At 39.8% G+C, this 21,795-nt stretch overlaps 1 protein-coding gene across 1 annotated transcript; it reads right to left on the reverse strand.

The window, feature by feature from the left end:
• Positions 1–1,312: 1,312 nt before the first annotated feature.
• Positions 1,313–21,278, reverse strand: lhpp.S (phospholysine phosphohistidine inorganic pyrophosphate phosphatase S homeolog). The gene is given in 7 exon segments (NM_001096300.1): positions 1,313–2,113; positions 2,436–2,527; positions 3,496–3,588; positions 3,672–3,735; positions 5,771–5,924; positions 7,918–8,105; positions 21,146–21,278. Coding segments are annotated over 7 exon segments (813 nt in total). The 5' UTR covers positions 21,265–21,278; the 3' UTR covers positions 1,313–2,010.
• Positions 21,279–21,795: the final 517 nt, after the last annotated feature.

Below are 21,795 nucleotides of genomic sequence, written 5' to 3' on the forward strand. Positions count from 1 at the left end.
CTTCAACAGTCCAATATCGAGGGTTATTAAGGTCGAATATCGAGGGTTAAAGTAAATTTGCCCCTTAGTATGATGTAGAGAGGGAGATTCTGTGACAATTTGCAATTGGTTTTCATTTGTGGTTTCTGATTTATCTTTTTATTCAGCGCCTCTCCAGTTTACATTTTCCGCAATTGGGTTGTTAGGGTTCAAATTACCCTAGCAACCATGCATTGATTTGTATAAGAGACTGGAATATGAATAAGGAGAGGCCTGAACAGAAAGATGAGTGATAAAAAGCAGCAGCAACAATACATTTGTAGCCTTACAGAACATTTGTTTTTTTTAGATTGTGTCAGCGACCCCCCCCCCAATTTGAAAGCTTGATAAGAGTCAGCACAAGAAGTGAAATAATTCAAAAACTATAAAAAAAAAAGTTGCTTAGAATTAGCCATTCGATAACATACTAAAAGTTAACTACTTTGATCCACCCCCTTTATAGGGCTGAGAGTGGCAACTCCATGCCATTGCAGGTACCAAGCCCCTAGGCCCACTTCCGTTCATGGCCCTGTCCCCTGTGCAAGTTTTCATCATCATGGGAAATTTAAAAAATTCTTGTATCTTCAGCACATCCCCAGTGTTTTTGAACCAATGTGGGTGTGGTTGGGCATCATGCCGCCCCCCTAAAATCCTGCTGTCCTAGGCCCGGGCCTAGATGGCCTTTCCACAAATCCGGGCCTGCTTATTCATACAGCCTTTCATGGAGGGGCACACTGCCTCCCAAAATAATGCTTCTTTACAGCTTTATCAAACATACCTCGGGGGTGGGGTTCTCTCTTGGACTCCTTACTTTTTTTATTTTTATTCCATTTTTATAGCGATGCACCAAATCCAGGATTCAGGCCTTTTTCAGCAGGATTCAGATTCAGCCAAAATCTTCTGCCTGGTCGAACGGAATCCGCATATGCAAATTAGGGGCGGGGAGGGAAATTGCATGACTTTTTGTCACAAAACAAGGAAGTAAAAAATGTTATCCCCTTCCCACCCCTAATTTGCATATTCAAATTAGGATTTCGGTTCAGTATTCGGCCGAATCTTTTGCAAAGGATTCGGGGGTTCGGCTGAATTCAAAACAGTGGATTGTGTGCATCCCTAATTTTTTACCTGTACAGAATTCAGTAGGAAAACCATTTTAAAAGTGTAAAATTAGGGACCGCAAAAAAGTGTAAATAGCAGAAATACTTAAAAATCCGGGGACATGAGACTGAGATTTTACTCCCATAATCAGGCCCGGATTTAGATTTAAAAAAATAAAAAAATAAATAAAAAAAACTTTACATTAAATTGATTTTTATTTAAAATTGTACATTAATAGGAAACTGCTTGTATTTAGTGAACTACTTATAATTCTGTCAGGGGCAGAATAACCGCGGGATGTGCAACTGGGTTCTTCAGTTCGAAGTATACAGTTAGGGTGTAAGTTTGCCAGATGACTGGGTACTTGCGTCCTTCTCTGAACGTGATTGTTAATGTGCACCAGTCGCATTCTAGGTTACATGGCTAGGTAAGTCTCAAAACAGGAAGAGGTAGGATGATGCTTATAATGATTATGTTTCCTATGCACCAGTATAATCTAGCTGTTTCTCTCTTTGACACCTATGCCTTTAGGGCTCTTACACACGTGCGGTTTCACCTGCACTCCGATTTCTTCCATTCAGGAAGGAGTAGACGCACTCAATTATTGTGAAGGGGGCTGTACTCACAAAGACGCATGTAAGCACCAAACGCAGGTGGGACGCAGCATGTTGCATTACACCTGCGTTCAGTGCATACATGCATCTGTGTGAGTACAGCCCCTTGACAATAATTTAGTGCGTCTACTCCTACGCAGGTAAAACCGCCGTGTATAAGAGCCCTTAATCATCTTACTGGTGGTACAGGAGGGTGATCATTATTTCTGGTTATATGCAGAAGGCTTAGTATTCGTCTCCAAAACTATTTGGCACATGATTCTATCAGTGTTTTTTTCCATCACTGATTACAGTCTTGAGATGCAAGGAGAATATCCACAGCATGAGCTAAATTATTCACGTAACCGTCAGCGGTAACTTCGGGATGCTTTTCGTCACTGGGTCTAGGAAAAAGAAAGCATTACAATGAAAAGTGTATTCATGAATATGTCTTAATGAGAATGTTCACCGTTACATTAACTTTTAGTGGGATGTAGAGGGTGATATCCTAAGCCAATTTGCAATTGGTTTTCATTTTCTATCGTTGTGGTTTTTGAGTTTAGTTATGTGTTCAGCAGCTCTCCAGTGTGCAATTTCAGCAAATTTGTAGTCTAACGGCATTTGTTTTAAATGGGGTCAGTGACCCCCATTTGAAAACTGAAAAGAGTTAAAAGAAGCAACTGTAGTGCCACATATAGAGAGTGGATCCCTTAGTATAATACTGACCTGTATTTCCCTGTCCTGACAAGTACAGCCCGTAAGCCACAGCTCTTTGCTCCTCCAATGTCATGGACTATATCATCCCCAATCATGAGAGCCTGTTAGGGCACAAAAACATAATGAAAGAGATTGATATTTAAGACAGAGCAACTACTAAAGTAGAGAAAACAGATTTAAGGTGTAGACAAGTTTCAGCTTTAAGAATCTGTATTGGTTGGTTTGGAAAGAGAAGATATATCGTTTCCATGAATTTGCCTACTTTGCTACTTCATATCAAATAGCTAAAGCTTTGAAGCGGTGGAAACTATTTGAGAGGGGAAGTCTCACTTGTAAACAAAGTGTAAAGATTGTTTAGCCCTGGAGATCCATACATTGGCTATAGACTAGTAGATTCAGTTAAAGGGATACTGTCATGGGAAAAAAATTTTTTTCAAAATGAATCAGTTAATAGTGCTGCTCCAGCAGAATTCTGCACTGAAATCCATTTCTCAAAAGAGCAAACAGATTTTTTTATATTCAATTTTAAAATCTGACATGGGGCTAGACATTTTGTCAATTTCCCAGCTGCCCCCAGTCATGTGACTTGTGCTCTGATAAACTTCAATCACTCTTTACTGCTGTACTGCGAGTTGGAGTGATATCACCCCCTCCCTTCCCCCCCCCAGCAGCCAAACAAAAGAGCATGGGAAGGTAACCAGATAGCAGCTCCATAACACAAGATAACAGCTGCCTGGTAGATCTAAGAACAACACTCAATAGTAAAAACCCATGTCCCACTGAGACACATTCAGTTACATTGAGAAGGAAAAACAGCAGCCTGCCAGAAAGCATTTCTCTCCTAAAGTGCAGGCACAAGTCACATGACCAGGGGCAGCTGGGAAACTGACAAAATATCTAGCCCCATGTCAGATTTCAAAATTTAATATAAAAAAATCTGTTTGCTCTTTTGAGAAATGGATTTCAGTGCAGAATTCTTCTGTAGCAGCATTATTTACTGATGAGTTTTGAAAAAAACATGTTTTCCGATGACAGGATCCCTTTAAAAATTTTCAACAACAGCATTTACCTCTTCTGGCTTTGCTCCCATCTCCTCCAAAGCGGACAGGAAAAAGTTTGGTGATGGTTTCCCCACAACTTCAGCTTTGATGTCACAGGCATACTGATAGAGAGATATGAGAAGGTGTTACTTACTTAGAGTAGAGAAGCAACACATAGAGGGGGAAGTAGGGGATAGAAGATTACCTCCAGAGCTTTCATATAAGCCCCAACATCCAACTTCAATCCATCTGTTTCTTTATAGTAACGTCTAGAAAAAAAATTCAGTGAACAAAATTTCAGCAACAGCAACATCCAGAGAAATCAAATGTTTGTTAGTAATGAATTCTTTAGAATTCCCATTTAAAAATCCACTATAAGAACAACATAGAAAGCTGTGTTATAGGCTGGCTATTGCATTAAAGAATACACTGTTCTGGACACGTTCCTGCCCATGTGTAAGTAAAGTACAACTCCCAGCACCCTGTAAATTCTGAAGTTGTAGTTGAACAACATGTGGAGGGACTTTTTTGGAAATTGTGATTGACAAGCTCAGCTATTGCTGTCCCCAGAAGGGGCTTTGGCATAAAATACGATTTTATTGTGAACAATCTACTGCCAAGGAACATTACATTGTTCAGAGACACTACAGTTCACACTCTTTCACCATGCAAAAGGCACTCATGATACTGGCAGCAGATCATGCACTCTGAATGGGGAAAACAGTATTTTCTACCTTTAAAAGACCAGTAACCATTATAAAAAAATAAATAATTTGTTTGTATATAACGGAAAAACACCAAGACATATTTAACTTTAAAATCGCTCTTTATGAATAAATAACTTACCGAAACTCCACTTCCGCTTCAGAAAAGGCGACAGGGTGACGATTCATTGTGTGGCGCTCGATTTCTCCTCTCTGCCTTCTATAGGAGATAGCCAGGGAGGAGAAAGCGAGTGTCGCACAATAGATCGTCGCCCTTTCTGAAGAGGCGAGCAAGCGGAGTTTCAGTAAGTTATTTATTAATAAAGACCTTGCGATTTTAAAGTTAAATATGTTTTGTGGTGTTTTTTTTCCGTTGTAGACAAACAACATTTCTTAAAAATTGATGTTACCGATCCATTAAGAGCGCTATTGCGCTCTCCTCACTAGTGTTGCAGCCTCCTCCTCCCCCCCCCGGACATGTAAGTGGGCGAGGGGACGGCGACTTTCCAGGAGCCTTTAAATTAGCTTTTAATATGACAAACATTTATATTCTGAGACACTTTGAAGTTGGTTCCATTTTTTATTTTTTTGTGGTTTTTTTTCCAGTTATTTGTTCAGCGGCTCTTCAGCTTTCAGAACCTATCTGGTTGTTTACCTTAGCAACCAGGCAGTGGTTTTCATGAGAGACTGGAATAAGAATATGAGAGGGACTGAAGAGAAACAAAAAGTAACTTATAAAAATATCATAAGCTTACAAAGCAATCGTTTTTTGCTGTTGGGGACGTTGACCCCCATTTGAAAGCTGCAAAGCTAAAAAAGGAAGGCAAATAATTCAAAATCTATTTAAAAATATGAAGATCAATTGCAAAGTTGCCAAAAATGGGACAAGCTAATTTAAAGGTGAACTACCTCTTTAAAGGGGATGTAAAGGCAAAAAAAAAAACACATTTTTACTTTCTTTAATGAAAAAGAATCCTTTCTCCAATGTACTTTAAATTAAAAAATGTGTACAGTTTTTATGAGAAACCTGAATGTATGCAGTGAAATTCGCCCTTCGTTTTACTTGCTCTGACAGTTGCAGTTAGGAAACTTCAGACGGTCCCTAACAGGGAAACGATCATACTGTCAAACTACAGGGGGAAGCCCCCCCCACCTTACTTCCCAGAACTCAAGCAGCTTTGTTTGTTTCCCTGTAACAACTATGTAGATTTGTATCCACAGAACCAGTGCAGTCTGTATATTCTGATTATTAATCAGTCTTGCTGTATCGGCTTCTGGCATATATTATTTGAATTTTGTTTTGATAATTTAAGACGATCCCTAAGCTTAACCTCCCAACTGAAGCCCAGACCACACTGAGCATGTGCATAAGTCTTGGTCTTGCAAATATGTTTAACAAAGTTACAAGATGGTGGCCCCCTGGGCCAATTTTGAAAGCATGAATCATTTGTTTGATTAGGCTTCTGGTTCAGTAAGTTCGTGTTTATATTTAGTATACAAAATACAGCATTTCTAACATTATTCTATTTTAAACTTTAGTTGCCCTTTAAGATTAGGCCAGTTTTCACTGCACCCCATTACCTGTTTATTAGCTACTCACCCCTTTCCCAGTGATATGAGGACAGGCTTCTGCAAGTTAATTAAAACCTGGAAAGCACGGTTCACATTTTCGTAGGAAAAGTTTTCAGCAGCGTCTCCAATCAGGACGCAGTTTGGGTCTGACTTCTCAACAGATTCAAATTCAGGCAGGAGATCTGTTGTAAAAAGTAGGACAACCAATCACAGCACTCTAGTGGTTGCAATGAAAGAATCATTATCTTAGCGGCAGATCTTAGGGTCAAAATTGAAAATTAAAATTTTCGAAAAAAAATGTGTGGTCAAAACTCTCAAATTCGAATTGTGAATTATCCAAACTCGATTTGAGTTTTAAATTGAATTTCGAGATTTATCACACTCTGGCCCTTTAAGAACTCAAATTCGACTATTCGCCACCTAAAACCTGCCAAGTTCATGTATACGTCAATGGGAGATGTCCAAGGACCAATTTGGACATTAGTAGCCTTCCTGACATTCAAGTTTTTTTTTAGGATAAAAAAACTCAAATTGAGTTTGGTCAAATTCGATTCGAGTTTTCGGGTCGGGAAGTTTTAGATATTCAGTTTATTCTATACATAATCCTCCAGTCAAATTTCGAGTATATTGGAATCTAATAAGAGTTTTAAAAAACTCACATGAATTCGAAATTCAACCTTTAATAAATGTGCCTCTTAGGGGCACATTTGAAAATTCAAATTTTTAAAGGAGAAGGAAAGCTACAGAGACATTTTATTGCCAATAGATTAGCCACAATAGTCCAATCTATAAGACTATATTTATTCTGCAGAATGCTTTACCATACCTGAGTCACAGCTCTAGAAGCTCTCTCTAATTGTTTAGGATAGCAGCTGCCATATTAGCTTGGTGTGACATCACTTCCAGCCCGAGTTTTTCCCTGCACACTCAGCTCTGGGCTCAGATTACTGCAGGGAGGGGAGGAGAGAGGAGCAAACTGAGCATGCTCAAGCCCAAGCCCTGGAGGTGAAAACAGGAAGTCTGATACAGAAGCCCATGACTACACCATAGAAGGAAAGAAATGTGGTGTTTCTTTTGACAGAGGATTTAGAGCAGCACTATTTTGAGGGTTTACTGGTGTATTTATATAGACCTTTCTGATAAAGCTTACTTAGTTTCTTCCTTTCCTTCTCCTTTAAATTCGAATGTCGAGTTTATTTTGTATAATTCGACTAGGGAATAGTCCAAATTCGATTAGAGTTTAAAAAAAAATCTGAAATTCGAATTTCGAACTTTATCACGGACTGTCCCTTTAAGAATTATAATTTGAATATTTGCCATATAAAACCTGCTTGGTGTTTTAGCCTGTTGGGGGCCTCCTACAATCAATCTGGAGTCCTTTGGTGGACTTTTCAAAATCTAATTTTTTTTTTTTTTGTTGTTGTTGGCCAAAAAAACTCGAATTCACCCAGACTTAAAAAAATCAATTATTTTTTGTTTTATAAATTTCGATTGGTTTTTTTTTTTTTTGAATTTCGAGTTTATGGGAGTGTTTATAAACTCCCATAAACTCTAAATTTGACCCTTAATAATGCCCCTTAATGTTAATCATTTTAATCAATAAAATTAAATAATTGGTTAAGGGTCTGAATACTTTAGCAAAGCACTGTGCTATTCACTATGGCAGACATTTATTTACTCTAACAATTATCAAAGTGATTTGTGGGTTACTTCACTGTTGACGCACGCTGACATTTTCCAATAATCCTCCCAGGGAAGGGAACAACTACTGGTTTAGGATCCCTTATCCGGAAACCCAATATCCAGAAAGCTCCAAAATACGGAATGGCTGTCTCCCATAGACTCCATGTTATCCAAATAATCCAAAGTTTTAAAAATTATTTCCTTTTTCTCTGTAATAATAAAACAGTAGCTTCTACTTGACCCCAAATATGATATAATTAATCCTTATTGGAAGCAAAAAAAGCCTCTTGGGTTTATTTAATGTTTAAATGAATTTCTAGTAGACTTAAGGCATGAAGACCCAAATTACGGAAAGATCCATTATCCGGAAAAACCCCAGGTCCCGAGCATTCTGGATAACAGGTCCCATACCTGTACAAATATATGTTCTTTGCTCTTTGTATTTGCCACTTTGTCATTACATTTCTTGTGTGGCATTAGACTAACACAAACCATTGTGCACCAAGAGGTGGGGTCGCAGTCCTCGCTCTTTCATCAGACGTGTTGCTGCTGGGCCTGGAGCAGTCACTTCTTCTTCAGAAATACTGAAGCCAAATCTCTTTAGTTTCTGGGCAAAATGACTCCGTGTTGCTTGAGACTCATTGGTGCAGAAACGTAGCTTTAACCCAGCGTGTCTTATCCTGAAAATAAGCGAATATATATAAAGAATCAGTAGTTGCAGATAACAAATGGGATGCTATGGAGGACCTATACCTGTATTTGAAATGCCAGGGCCTATTTTGATTCCCAATCCAGACCTGAACTATAACAGTACTTTCAATTTTTCAAATAACACACAAGGGAGGTTTTATTATTAGACAGATGGGCATTTTTTGTCTGCCCCTTTGGCTTTGTTGGTGGTTCTTCTTTATGGTAACTTTTAGTATGTTATTGAATGGCTAATTCTAAGCAACTATTCAACTGGCCTTTTTTTTTTATAGTTTTTGAATTGTCGCCTTCTTTTGACTCTTTACAGCTTTCAAATGGGGGTCACTGACCCCATCTAAAAACGATTGCTTTTTAAGGGTAAACATTTATTGTTATTGCTACTTTGTCTTACTGATCTGTATGTTCAGGCCTCCCCTATTAATTATCAGTTTCTTATTCAAATAGGGATGCACCGAATCCAGTTTTTTGGATTCCGCCGTACCCCCGAATCCTTCGCAAAAGATTTGGACAAATACTGAACCGAATCCAAATCCTAATTTGCATATGCAAAGGGGAAAACATTTTTTACTTCCTTGTTTTGTGACAAAGTCACGCGATTTCCCTCCCCACCCCCAATTTACATATGCAAATTAGGATTCAGTTCAGCTAGGCAGAAGGATTTAGCTGAATCCTGGCCGAATCCTGGATTCAGTGCATCCTTATATTCAAATCAGTGCATGGTTGCCATGGTAGTATGGACCCTAGCAACCAGATTGCTGAAACTGCTGAAACGGGAGAGCTAATGAATGAAAAGAATAATAACCACAAATAGAACATGAAAACCAATTGCAGACTGTCTCAGAATGTCACTCTCTACAACATGCTAAAAGTTAATTCAAAGGTGAACAACCACTATAATGTTAGAATATTTATTCTTATATGTGATAAAAGGCACCAAGTTTGCCCGGGTGCAGAAACTCATAGCAACCAATCAGTTTGCTTTTAAAGGGGTGACCTGTAAAGGCTACCTTTGAATTGCTTGCTAGAGTTGACTAGATCTGTAAGGAACATTTCACCTTTAATAACTTAAAGGTGTGGTTCGTCTTTGAGTTAATTTTTAATATGATGCAGAGAGTGACAATTTGCAATTGGTTTTCACGTTTTATTATTTGTGGTTATTTAGCTTTTTATTCAGCAGCTCTCCAGTCTGCAATCTAGTTGCTATGGTTCAGATTACCCTATTAACCATGCACTGATTTGAATAAGCGAGGACTGTATAGATAGACGAATAATAAAAAGTAGCATTCACAATACATTTGTAGCCTTAACAGAGCATTTGTTTTATAGATGGGGTCAGTGACCCCCATTTGAAAGCTGGAAAGAGCCAGAAGAAGAAGGCAAATAATTAAAAAACTATTAAAAAGAAAAATGAAGGCCAATTGAAAAGTTACTTAGAATGAGCCATTCTATAACATACTAATAGTTAACTTTCAGATGAACCACCATTTTAACTCTGTTACTGTTGTAAATTCAGGTTGGCTATGGGAGATAATTAGCGCAACAAATCCTGCAAAATAGTCTGTCTGAAAACTAATTTATTTGAAGACTGGGCCGGCGGGGTGCCGGGAAAAACCCGGTGGGCCCCGTCGGCCCAGACCCGTTCCACAAAGTGAGACCTCCTCCGCCCGGTTGCCCCGGCTCCGCCTCTTGTCCCACGTGCTCCGGCCACTTGCCCCGCCCTCAATCGAGCTCGCTGTAGGTATGTGCTGCCAGAGGGTCTGTTGGCCCAGACGCGTTCCACAGAGTGAGACCAACCCCCCTCCGCTCCTGACCTCCACCTGGTTTCCTGGCCCCGCCTCTTGCCCCACCCGCTCCACCCACTTGTCCTGCCCACAAACGAGCGCACCGTAGGTACGTGCTACCAGGGGGCAGGTTTGCTGGGGGGGCGCCTGCGACCCTTGGGGGGGCCCTGACCCCCCAGTCCGACACCCTGTATGAAGCTCTGTGATTGGAAATGTATTCATATCTCAGATGGGGAGCTATGGTGCAGCAGGGCACATACTGGGAGCTATGGGGCAGAAGATGGCCCAGCATTGCTTTGCACAGATACAGAATTTTGGAAACAACATGAGGTCATAGTGGCTCAGCTATTCCTTCAGTAATGTAAGGTTAAACACTGCTCCAGCACTTGTCCCTTGGCCGTCAGACAGATTAAAATGATACAGCAAATACTTAGAGTGTAATTGCCCTTCATAACATAAGCTTTTCTCTTTTAAATGAGGCCATTTGGATAAAGACATAACGAGATTGCAATGCAGGCTGCTAATATGCCAGTGATGGGGGCACACGCAGAGGGTAATGATGCAGGTGAGCAAAGCAGCCGGGGGGAACAATTATCCCTAATTAATGACTGTGCGACCTTCTCACAACACTGAGCAGCCGGTGTCACTGGGAGACTGAGCATCTGCTCTTTCATGTACTAACAAATCCTCTCAAGCACAGTGCCAAGCCATGGATTCCTGCCCAAAAAACTATATACTGCACATACAGACTGGTATACAGGTATGGGACCTGTTATCCAGAATGCTTGGGACCTGCCGTTTTCCAGATTATGGATCTTTCCATAATTTGGATCTTTATACCTGAAGGCTGCTAGAAAATCATTTAAACATTAAATAAAGTACAGGTATAGGATCCCTTATCCGGAAACCCGATATCCAGAAAGCTCCGAATTACGGAATGTCTCCCATAGGCTCCATTTTATCCAAATAATCCAAAATTTTAAAAACGATTCCCTTTTTCTCTGTAATAATAAAACAGTAGCTTGTTCCCAACTAAGATATAATTAATCCTTATTGGAAGCAAAACCAGCCTATTGGGTTTATTTAATGTTTAAATTAATTTCCAGTAGACTTAAGGCACGAAGACCCAAATTACGGAAAGATCCATTATCCGGAAAACCCCAGGTCCCGAGCATTCTGGATAACAGGTCCCATACGTACAAGGAAATCATTTTTAAAAATCTGGAAAAAACATATCAATATAATTCAATGGGAATGCCTTACATATAGGCACACCCATTGAATTTACTTTTTCTTGTCCTTTAATACCCCCCTGAAAGGCTAATACAAATTTATAACTTAATACAGCTCAGTCTGCCTTCATAATATAGTCTCCAACAACTCCCCCGTGTGCTCCTGATGCTTAAGAGTAAGAGGAAAATTGTGATATATCGTATTACAAGTTGGGACCTGTTATCCGAAATGCTCAGGGCCTGGGGTTTTCCAGATAATGGAGCTTTCTGTAATTTGGATCTTCGTACCTTAAGTCTACTAGAAAATCATATAAACATTAAATAAACCCAATAGGCTGGTTTTGCTTCCAATAAGGATAAACCCAATAGGCTGGTTTAGCTTCTAATAAGGATTAATTATATCTTAGTTGGGATCAAGTACAAGGTTCTGTTTTATTATTACAGAGAAAAAATAAATCATTTTCCGTAATTTGAAGCTTTCTGGATAAGGCTTCCAGATAACGGATTCCTTGACTGTACTATAGGGTTTTGATGCTAGCGACAAACCTGTTGCCAGCTATAATTGTACTGTGGCCCATGAATACCTGAACGTGCACCATCATTTTATTAATATTCGTTATGTTTTACTTTGTCTTAAAATGTAAAATAATTATCACAGTGGATGTTTTGACCACTGATGATTTCTGCTGGACATGTGCCCCATGTGCTATTGGCCTTAGAGTCACGCTGGAGAAGAGGCGCTTAAGGGGAGATATGATAACTACAGTGGTGTGAAAAACTATTTGCCTCCTTCCCGATTTCTTATTCTTTTGCATGTTTGTCACACAAAATGTTTCTGATCATCAAACACATTTAACTATTAGTCAAAGATAACACAAGTAAACACAAAATGCAGTTTTTAAATGAGGGTTTTTATTATTTAGGGAGAAAAGAAATCCAAACCTGTGTGAAAAAGTAATTGCCCCCTGAACCTAATAACTGGTTGGGCCACCCTTAGCAGCAATAACTGCAATCAAGCGTTTGCGATAACTTGCAACGAGTCTTTTACAGCGCTCTGGAGGAATTTTGGCCCACTCATCTTTGCAGAATTGTTGTAATTCAGTTTTATTTGAGGGTTTTCTAGCATGAACCGCCTTTTTAAGGTCATGCCACAACATCTCAATAGGATTCAGGTCAGGACTTTGACTAGGCCACTCCAAAGTCTTCATTTTGTTTTTCTTCAGCCATTCAGAGGTGGATTTGCTGTTGTGTTTTGGGTCATTGTCCTGCTGCAGCACCCAAGATCGCTTCAGCTTGAGTTGACGAACAGATGGCCGGACATTCTCCTTCAGGATTTTTTGGTAGACAGTAGAATTCATGGTTCCATCTATCACAGCAAGTCTTCCAGGTCCTGAAGCAGCAAAACAACCCCAGACCATCACACTACCACCACCATATTTTACTGTTGGTATGATGTTCTTTTTCTGAAATGCTGTGTTACTTTTACGCCAGATGTAACGGGACGCGCACCTTCCAAAAAGTTCAACTTTTGTCTCGTCGGTCCACAAGGTATTTTCCCAAAAGTCTTGGCAATCATTGAGATGTTTTTTAGCAAAATTGAAACGAGCCTTAATGTTCTTTTTGCTTAAAAGTGGTTTGCGCCTTGGAAATCTGCCATGCAGGCCGTTTTTGCCCAGTCTCTTTCTTATGGTGGAGTCGTGAACACTGACCTTAACTGAGGCAAGTGAGGCCTGCAGTTCTTTAGATGTTGTCCTGGGGTCTTTTGTGGCCTCTCGGATGAGTTGTCTCTGCGCTCTTGGGGTCATTTTGGTCGGCCGGCCACTCCTGGGAAGGTTCACCACTGTTCCATGTTTTTGCCATTTGTGGATAATGGCTCTCACTGTGGTTCGCTGGAGTCCCAAAGCTTTAGAAATGGCTTTATAACCTTTGAAATTGAACTCAGGTGTGATAAACCATAGTTAAGTTATTTTTTAACAAGGGGGGCAATCACTTTTTCACACAGGCCCATGTAGATTTGGAGTTTTTTTTCTCCCTTAATAACGTAAACCTTCATTTAAAAACTGCATTTTGTGTTCAATTATGTTATCTTTGACTAATACTTAACGGTTTTTGATGAGCAGAAACATTTAAGTGTGACAAACATGCAAAAGAATAAGAAATCAGGAAGGGGGCAAATAGTTTTTCACACCACTGTATGTATAAATATATAAGTGGATCATATAATAATCTCTCTAATGATGTAGGTCTTTCCAGCGGACACAACATCATCCATTCCGTTTAGAAGAAAAGAGGTTCCGCCTAAATATTGGGAAGGGGTTTGTTACAGTGAGAGCTGTGAAGATGTGGAATTCTCTCCCTGAATCAGTGGTACAGGCTGATACATTAGATAGCTTTAAGAAGGGTTTGGATGGTGTTTAGCAAGTGAGGGAATACAGGGTTATGGGAGATCGCTCATAGTACAAGTTGATCCAGGGACTGGTCCCATTGCCATTTTGGAGTCAGGAAGGAATTTTTCCCCCTCTGAGGCAAATTGGAGAGGCTTCAGATGGGTTTTTTTGCCTTCCTCTGGATCAACTGCCAGTTAGGCAGGTTAAAATAGAGTTAAAAGGTTGAACTTGATGGACGTGTGTCTTTTTTCAGCCTAACTTACTATGTTACTGCAAAATACTAACATATACTCTGATATTGCATTCCTACACCATGGTTGCCTGCTGCTGCCACATCTAATTCCTGCTCATTGGAAGGAGTTTATAGGGCAAGAGGCTAATCTAATACCAATTGCGTTAGACAATGGCCCCTCTGATCTTTTATGACTTCCACAAAACATCTGTGTTGGTAAAACAATTACCTGCCTAAATGGCCGTGTGCTATGTAATCATTAATTGGCCTCTGGCAGGATTTTCAATTGTGCTTGTGGCATCTGTTCCCTCGTTAAAGAGACAGAAAAAAGTGCAATGACTGACGACGTCGCCTTTGGTGTAGCGACAGAGATGGAGTGTCCCAATAAGAGAATCAAAATAAAAAACAAAAAACCCAAGATGCTCAAGTGTCCTTTTATTAGAAGTAATACGGCTGGGTATGTTTTTACCGCATCTGGTTAATCACAAGCAGGGAATCAAATTTGGCAGGTTGGAAATATCTAAACATGTTCAGCTCAGGCATATGTTATATAGTGACTAATGTACCCTCTACTGTCATTTATAAAGAGATTATAAATCACCAAGGAGTTACGTGACCATATAAAAGCACAAGGCTGCAGGCAGTGCTTACTGTTGCCCTGCATTGGTAAAAGTTATGTAATTGCTTTAGAAAGACTGTTCCAGTATGGGATCCGTTATCTGGAAACCCGTTATCCAGAAAATTCCGAATTACGGAATGGATTATTTTATATTAACATGATTTTCTAGTAGACTTAAGGTATGAAGGTCCAAATTACAGAAAGATCCATTATCCAGTGAACCTCAGTTCCCGGGGGTTCTGGATAATCCATACCTGTATAGTTAATATGAATAGGCTGCTGTGTAGCCAAAGGAGCGGCCATTCAAGCTGAAAAAGGAAACAAAAAGGCACAGGTTACTTAGCAGGTAACAGGTAAACTCTGTAAACTGTTTTGTGAATGGCTGCCCCCATGGCTACACAACAACTTGTTTTAATTAACTATAATATTGTTTGTAAAGCAAAGAGACCAGTTGTACCAGTGCAGGGAAACAGTACACTGTATTTTTATTATTTTAAACCTTTTTATTTTTTGGCATTAATGTTCCTTTAATATCTTTTTAAATGGTAGCAGGGGAAGTTACATTATTTATCATAATCTTCAGTGAAACTTATATAGGTCAAAGATTTTTCTCTTTGCTGCAGAAAAATGCCTGGTGCAAATGGGGTATGATTTTCCAGCAATTTTTTACATAATAATAATTTCTGGTCCCATAGGAAAATGACGAAACTGTAGAATTTAGATTTAATTTGTTTCCCATTACAAGCATATGCATGAGTTCTGATGCACTCAAACGGCACATGGGTAGAACTCATTCAGCAAAAGCAGATGAATGTGTGTGTACCCTAAAATGGAATGGACATTGATATGATTACCCATATCTGCTATTACCCCTGTGGTAATGGTATGTCTGAACCTCCCAATGCACAGAAACATAATTGTCCCTTCATGTGAAAGTCAGAACAGGCAATGATTTTCTTTGTGAGTTTTGTAAAAAAATCATATAAAGGAGACTTGGTTGTGCCATGTTATCCATGTTTTTCCCCCTCGACAGCTAATTTAAAGGGGTGGTTCACCTTTAAGTTAACTTTTAGTGTGTTATAGAATGGTTAATTTTAAGCAACTTTTCACTTGGCCTTCATTTTTTCTTTTTGAGAGTTGTTAAAGGAACACTAATATAAAAAATAAGTGTTTTAAAGTAATAAATATATAATGCAGTGTTGCCCTGCACTGGTTAAATTGTCGTGTTTGCTTCAGAAACACTACTATTGTTTGTATAAATAAGCTGCTGTGTAGCAATGGGGGCAGCCATTCAAACGAGAAAATGCTCAGGTTACACAGCAGATACTCTGTAGAACATAATGGTGTTATCTGTTATCCACTATTTATCCTGTGCCGTATAGTCTTTATTCAATTTCCACCATTGCTACAAAGCAGCTTGTTGATTTGAACTATAGTAGTGTTTCTGAAGCTAATACTCCAGTTATACTAGTGCAGGGCAACAGAACATGATATTTCCATTACTTTAAAATGCTTTAATGCTGTTCCTTTAAGTTATTTGCCTTCTTTTTTTGACTGTTTCCAGCTTTCAAATGGGAGTCACTGGCCCCATCTAAAACAAATGCTCTGTAAGGCTACAAATTTAAGGGGTTATTTATCCGAATGCCAAAAAATCAAAAAACATTTTACTATAAAATCTGAATTTTTAGTGGAAAAAACTTGAATTTTTGTGATTTATTACACCCCAAGACTGCTAAAAGAAAAACAGGGTTTCGAGCAATTTCAGGAAAAATTCAAGCTTTTTTTTCTTCTCAAAAACCCACATTTTAAGTTTTTTTTACAAACCTGTTTTATCGGGTTTTTTTATAATGATAAATAAGGTCAAATCGTGGATTCTAGTTTGGTCTGACTTTTTTTCTTCAAAAATTCAGATTGTGATAAATAACCTCTTACAGTTAATGCTACTTTTTATTGCTCATCTTTCTATTTGGGGCCTCTCCTATTCATATTCCAGTCTCTAAAGCTGGCCATAGACGCAAAGATCCAAGGCTATTGTGATACTAAGTTCTATAGTTAGTATAGGTATGGGTATATAGAATTTAATTAAAAGTAGGGAGGGGTGTGTGTATGGGATGCTGGGTTTTCATTTGGAGGGGTTGAACTTGATGGACTTTGTCTTTTTTCAACCCAATTTAACTATGTAACTATACGAATCCTCAATTTGTACGATTTTCAGATTGTGTGTGGTGTCCCAAAATTTTTTGTGCCATGGCGATCGGACGTTCAGTTGATTGGCCAGGTTAGAAAATTTATGTATTACCGATATGTATTACCGATAGGACGATTTTCAGTGGATTCGAATGATCAGATCTCTGGGTCTATGGCCAACTTTATTCAAATCAATGCATGTTGCTAGGGTAATTTGGGCTTTAGCAAACAAACCGGAGAGCTGCAGATAAACACCCAAATAACTCAAAAGTTAATTTAAAGGTGAACAACCCCTTTAATCGTTGGGTCCCTGTGGATTAAGCCCCAAGGACCAACACTGAAAAGTTCATGCACGGTATCAGTCTTGGCCACATTTTTGCCATTGGTCATGACTTACACTGTATTAAATAACTTTCATCTCCATTGTCTGAAAAGTCCATATGGGAGTGAAGAGACAGACATGCCTTTATGATGCTGTAAAAAAAGGCTGAAAGAATTGTGCCATGGCTATTAAGAAGACTCATGTTTGGCATGAGTGAATAACAAACAGGGAGGAGCAGGTTATCTATAAATGCTCAATTTATTTGGAACCCCCCTGTGGGGTGGTATTACTTTATGAGCTCTCTCTGCTTGCTGCCGTCACAATCTTGTTCAGTCTGTAATGGGCTGGAGATGACAGTCGCTACCAGCTGGTCTATAGAACTTACTGCTCTACATTCCTCATACAGGTCTTGCCGTGTCCATCCTGAAACAGGTCACTGTAAATGTCCAACTAGCTCAGCTATTCGTATGCAAACGGGAGTAATGAAGAGTCGGACCATTGTGGAGGTGCTACACAACCCTTTGTTTTAAGACAAAAGCCAGACACACTTACACACGCAAACACTTATTCAAGCTGCTGGTCAATGCACACGACTCAGGCAAGAAATATCAACCCATTGCCATCGAAAATACACCTTTCAATGCTACAGAGCTCATCCGCTAAACCAGTTGCACAGCTAAACATATAAGTATAACCCATAACTCATATCAAACTGTAAAACAGTGCCTTTAATCCTTATTGGAAGCAGAAACAGCCTATTGGGTTTATTTAATGTTTACATGATATTCTAGTAGACTTATGATAGAATGGTCCAAATTATGTAAAGATCCATTATTGAGAAAGCCCTAGGTCCCGAGCATTCCGGATAACAGGTCCCATACTTGTACAAAGAAAAATAAAACAGAACCAGAATCTGTTTTTGGTTGCTAGGGTCAGTGACTCCAATATCCAGATTTCAGACAGAAAGTAGGCAGAATAGGAATATAATAAATAACTTTTACATACTAAAAGGAAACATATTAACATTTTAAATAAAAAATATATATTTATAGTAATAGGTAAATCCTTATTTAGTTTATTTTGCTTACCCCCCACCCCCAGGTTCTATGAAGGTGGTACTGCCTAAACTACCATTGTCTTAAGGTGGCCATACACTATAAGATCCGCTCGATTGGCGACATCGCCAAACAAGTGGATCTTTTCCCCGATATGCCACTAATGGCAGGGCTATATCGGGGGTAATCTGAAGGTTCGGTCCTATGGCGAACGATAGGATTACGATGAGCGCAATGGGTCGTCGGAAGAAAAATCAAACCTTCCAGAACGATATGGTGTCCAGATATCGATCAGAAAGACCTGTCGGAAGCCTCCATACACAGGCAGATTAAATTGGTCTGATATCGGCAGCTTTATATGCCCGTGTATGGCCACCTTTAGCCTGCTTGGGCTCTATCCTACAATTTTAGTGCAATGTTCAGCAGACAGCTGGTCCTGTGTGTGCTCCTACTTTTTTGTGTTGAGCATGTATACAACGGCACACACTGTAGATGTTGACCAGCCCAGGCATTCATATGCAGTTTGCTACAGCTTGTACCAAGGCTTCTTTTCTTCTGTATGGATATATGTACCTATGTCTTGTAGTGCACAAAGAAACTGACACAGGCTAAATAAAGTCCAACTAAACATAGCTGAAACTGTATCCAGCACAAACACATGCCAATAACAGCCTGAATGAACGCTGAGCCAGTGGCCAGTCTACAGTATGACTACAGTACATTGCTAGCTAATGTGATATACTTTAAGGTCTGATTTTTGCAATACTCCACTACAATGTAGGTCTGATTCTAGAAACTGATAATACCATGCAATAAATAATCCATTTCATTCTTCATATTCTTTTAAAATAAGATTTATAATATCTAACTGCATTTATTTTGTCTGTAGTAGGTATGTATTGCAGATCATCCCTGATGCTAAAGGACCTAGTTTTCATAACAAGCCCCCATTTTTATTTAGCCATAACCCTTTCCCTGCCAAGAATGTAGATTTTATATTATTTGCAAGGGGTTAGGTTAACAAACTGCCAACAATTCAGAGTATGCCATTTGTCATAAGCATCAGTCAGTGCACCACTATGCCCTGAATATTTCCTAGGCCCCCAGTAGTGGCAGGGTCTGCTCTCTTTACAGTGACTCCAATAGAAGAGCACCTATTAAAATGCCATACACACAGGAGCTTCTAGGGGCACCTAATTTGGTGCATCACACACAAGGTGCAGGTTGTGCTGGTGCAAGGGAGCCTTTCATTTAAATGGATTCCCATGTCTTGTTCTTGGGTGCACTTCTGCCAAAATGCACAATGATCCCTATCCAAGGTGGCAATAGACGTTACAATTACAATCTTTCCTGGAAAAGATGTTTCCAGGAAAGATTATTCGTACACAAGTGTAGATCTGAATCGTGAGATATACAAATATCTAGTATAGGTCAATCTAAATATACCTATTACTATAAATATATTTTTTTTTATTTAAAATGTATATCATAGATATACCATGACCTGGATGAATGAAAATCTTCATAGAGATATACAAATAGAAACAATAGAATTCCACCTGTATCTGACGATTCAGCACTAACAATGGCCAACGTTCAGGTGCCTTCAGAGGCGCCCAATCAAAATTTTCCGGCCGGCCCAATCAACGAGCAACTGATATCCAAGTCTTCTGCCAATTTCGGTTGGCTTGTCTCCCACCATACATGCAACGAATATGGTAAGAAAATTAATTTCGTACAATATTATCTGTGCATACATTCCTTTGCTTTGGGATGCAATTGGTGCTGACATTCTGTGATATAATCATTAGTAAAGAAAATATAAATTATTTGCTCATACATGTGCAAAGGTGGCACCCCTAGGGCACACGCAGGTGCTTAGTGAGAGTGTGATGTGCCCAATAAGCACATGTATGTTGTCTAATTGCAGGTCATGTGAGCGATTTGTGCAAGGTCATAAAGATGATTGATTTCACAAATCTTCCACATAGGTCAGGACCCTATAGCCGATACAAGGCATACCTCCCAACTGTCCAGTTTTTCGAAGGACAGTCCCGATTTTGACAGCTCAACCTGTAGTCCCGGATTGTTACTGAAATGTCCCAACTTTTTCTTTAAAGGAGATTTCAACCCATTAATAAAAAAACCCGTACCTCCCACCCCACGTAGACCCCCTCCCTCCAGCCTAACTGGCCCCCTGGCGAAATGCCCCATACTTTATACTTACCCCTCCACGCAGATTCAGGCATCGGAGTTCCACACAGCCATCTTCCGGGTCTTCGGTAAACTGACTGGGATATCAGTATTGCGGCGCATGCACAGTTGGAGCAATTTGCCAAAAGTGCTGGAAGAAGATACAAAGACCCGGAAGATGGCTGGCTCGAACTCCGATGCCCGAATCTGAGCCGAGGGGTAAGTATAAAGTTAGGGGCATTTCCCCAGGGGGCAGTTAGGCTGGGGGAGGAATGAGAGGGATCTACGTGGGGGGAGGGGTACGGGTTTTTTTTATTAAAGGGTTGAATTCTCCTTTAATCTCCTGCACTGAACAGCCATAAAAACATACAAAGTTTCTGAAACTATAGGAGGAACTCAACAATGCGACGGGTGTCGACAAGTCCCCATGCGACGAAACGACAGTCTGATAAATGTAGTTCTTACATGCGATTCTCCTTCACTTCAAAACATCCGACACGTCTCATGCGTTTCGTCGTGTGGCCACGTGTCGGCACCTGTAGCATCGTGGAGTTTCTCCCTTAATTGACTCTTGGCCAAGAGCCCAAAATATGTGGCAGGTGCACCTAGATACATTTGTAACAATTTAAGATAAGCAAAGAAACAATTGTACCTATTTAAGATAAGCAGGTCTATCTATCTTATAGTCCCTCTTTCTGTTTCAAAAACACTGGGCGGTATAGACAAGATCTTCAGAGCTGCTTCTACTGCTAAACCCCAGGTACTGGCAGATACATTGGCTTTGTTCCAGAAAGGGTTGAATACACTTAAAACAACTGCAAGGCTACTGCCATAAACAGTCATTGTACTATGTTGATTCATGAAATAATGCAACTTTAATTTTGAATAAAGCAAGTTTTTTCCCCTGCCACCACCAGCATGGCTACTGTCCCCTCCCCCAAGCTTCCAACTGCACGCTCACCCCGCCCTCCGGCCTGTAAGCCACGCCTACCAATGCAAGTCACCTGTTTACCGCATCAACAGAGCCTTGAATCGCGCTCCCGCCACCGGCCCCACCGCTGTCATACAGGACTCCGCTAACGTCCAGCAGCACAGCCCGGACACCATTCGCCCACGCCGCCATGACTCTCGCTGGATTAGTTCCCCGACAAAGGTCTCAGTCAGGGAAACTCTTCTCTAATGTCGTCACGAACCGAGCGATGCATTGTGGGATATCCCGCCTCACGTGACCAAGGTGTCAGAGGCTGTTGTACTTCTGTGAGGACTGAGGAGAGAGAGATTTCATTCTCTAGAAACCGAGGCACAAAAACCACAACGAATTACTAAATATCTTTTATTTGCTACGAATAAATGCAGTTGCAGGTTTCAAATCAGTAACAAATACAATGTAATAAACAAAGTTCAGTGAATACCTTGCTTATTCTGATGTTTTTTTTCCCACACTGGTTGTAAAAATGTGTTTTACCCAAAAAAGAAATAATAGGGACACTTACACTCAATGATTCTCAGTGATCTTGGGGACAGTTTCAAACTTAAAAAAAATCTGAGAAAACCTCCCCTAAAGTAAGGTAAAGGAATCCACATATTGGAATTAATTCTCAACTCTTTAACCCATAGAAAAACTCACCTTCATTATGTAGAAAGGATAAAACAC

The sequence above is a fragment of the Xenopus laevis genome, chromosome 7S (genome assembly GCF_017654675.1).
Source record: "Xenopus laevis strain J_2021 chromosome 7S, Xenopus_laevis_v10.1, whole genome shotgun sequence".
NCBI classification, from domain to species: Eukaryota; Metazoa; Chordata; class Amphibia; order Anura; family Pipidae; genus Xenopus; species Xenopus laevis.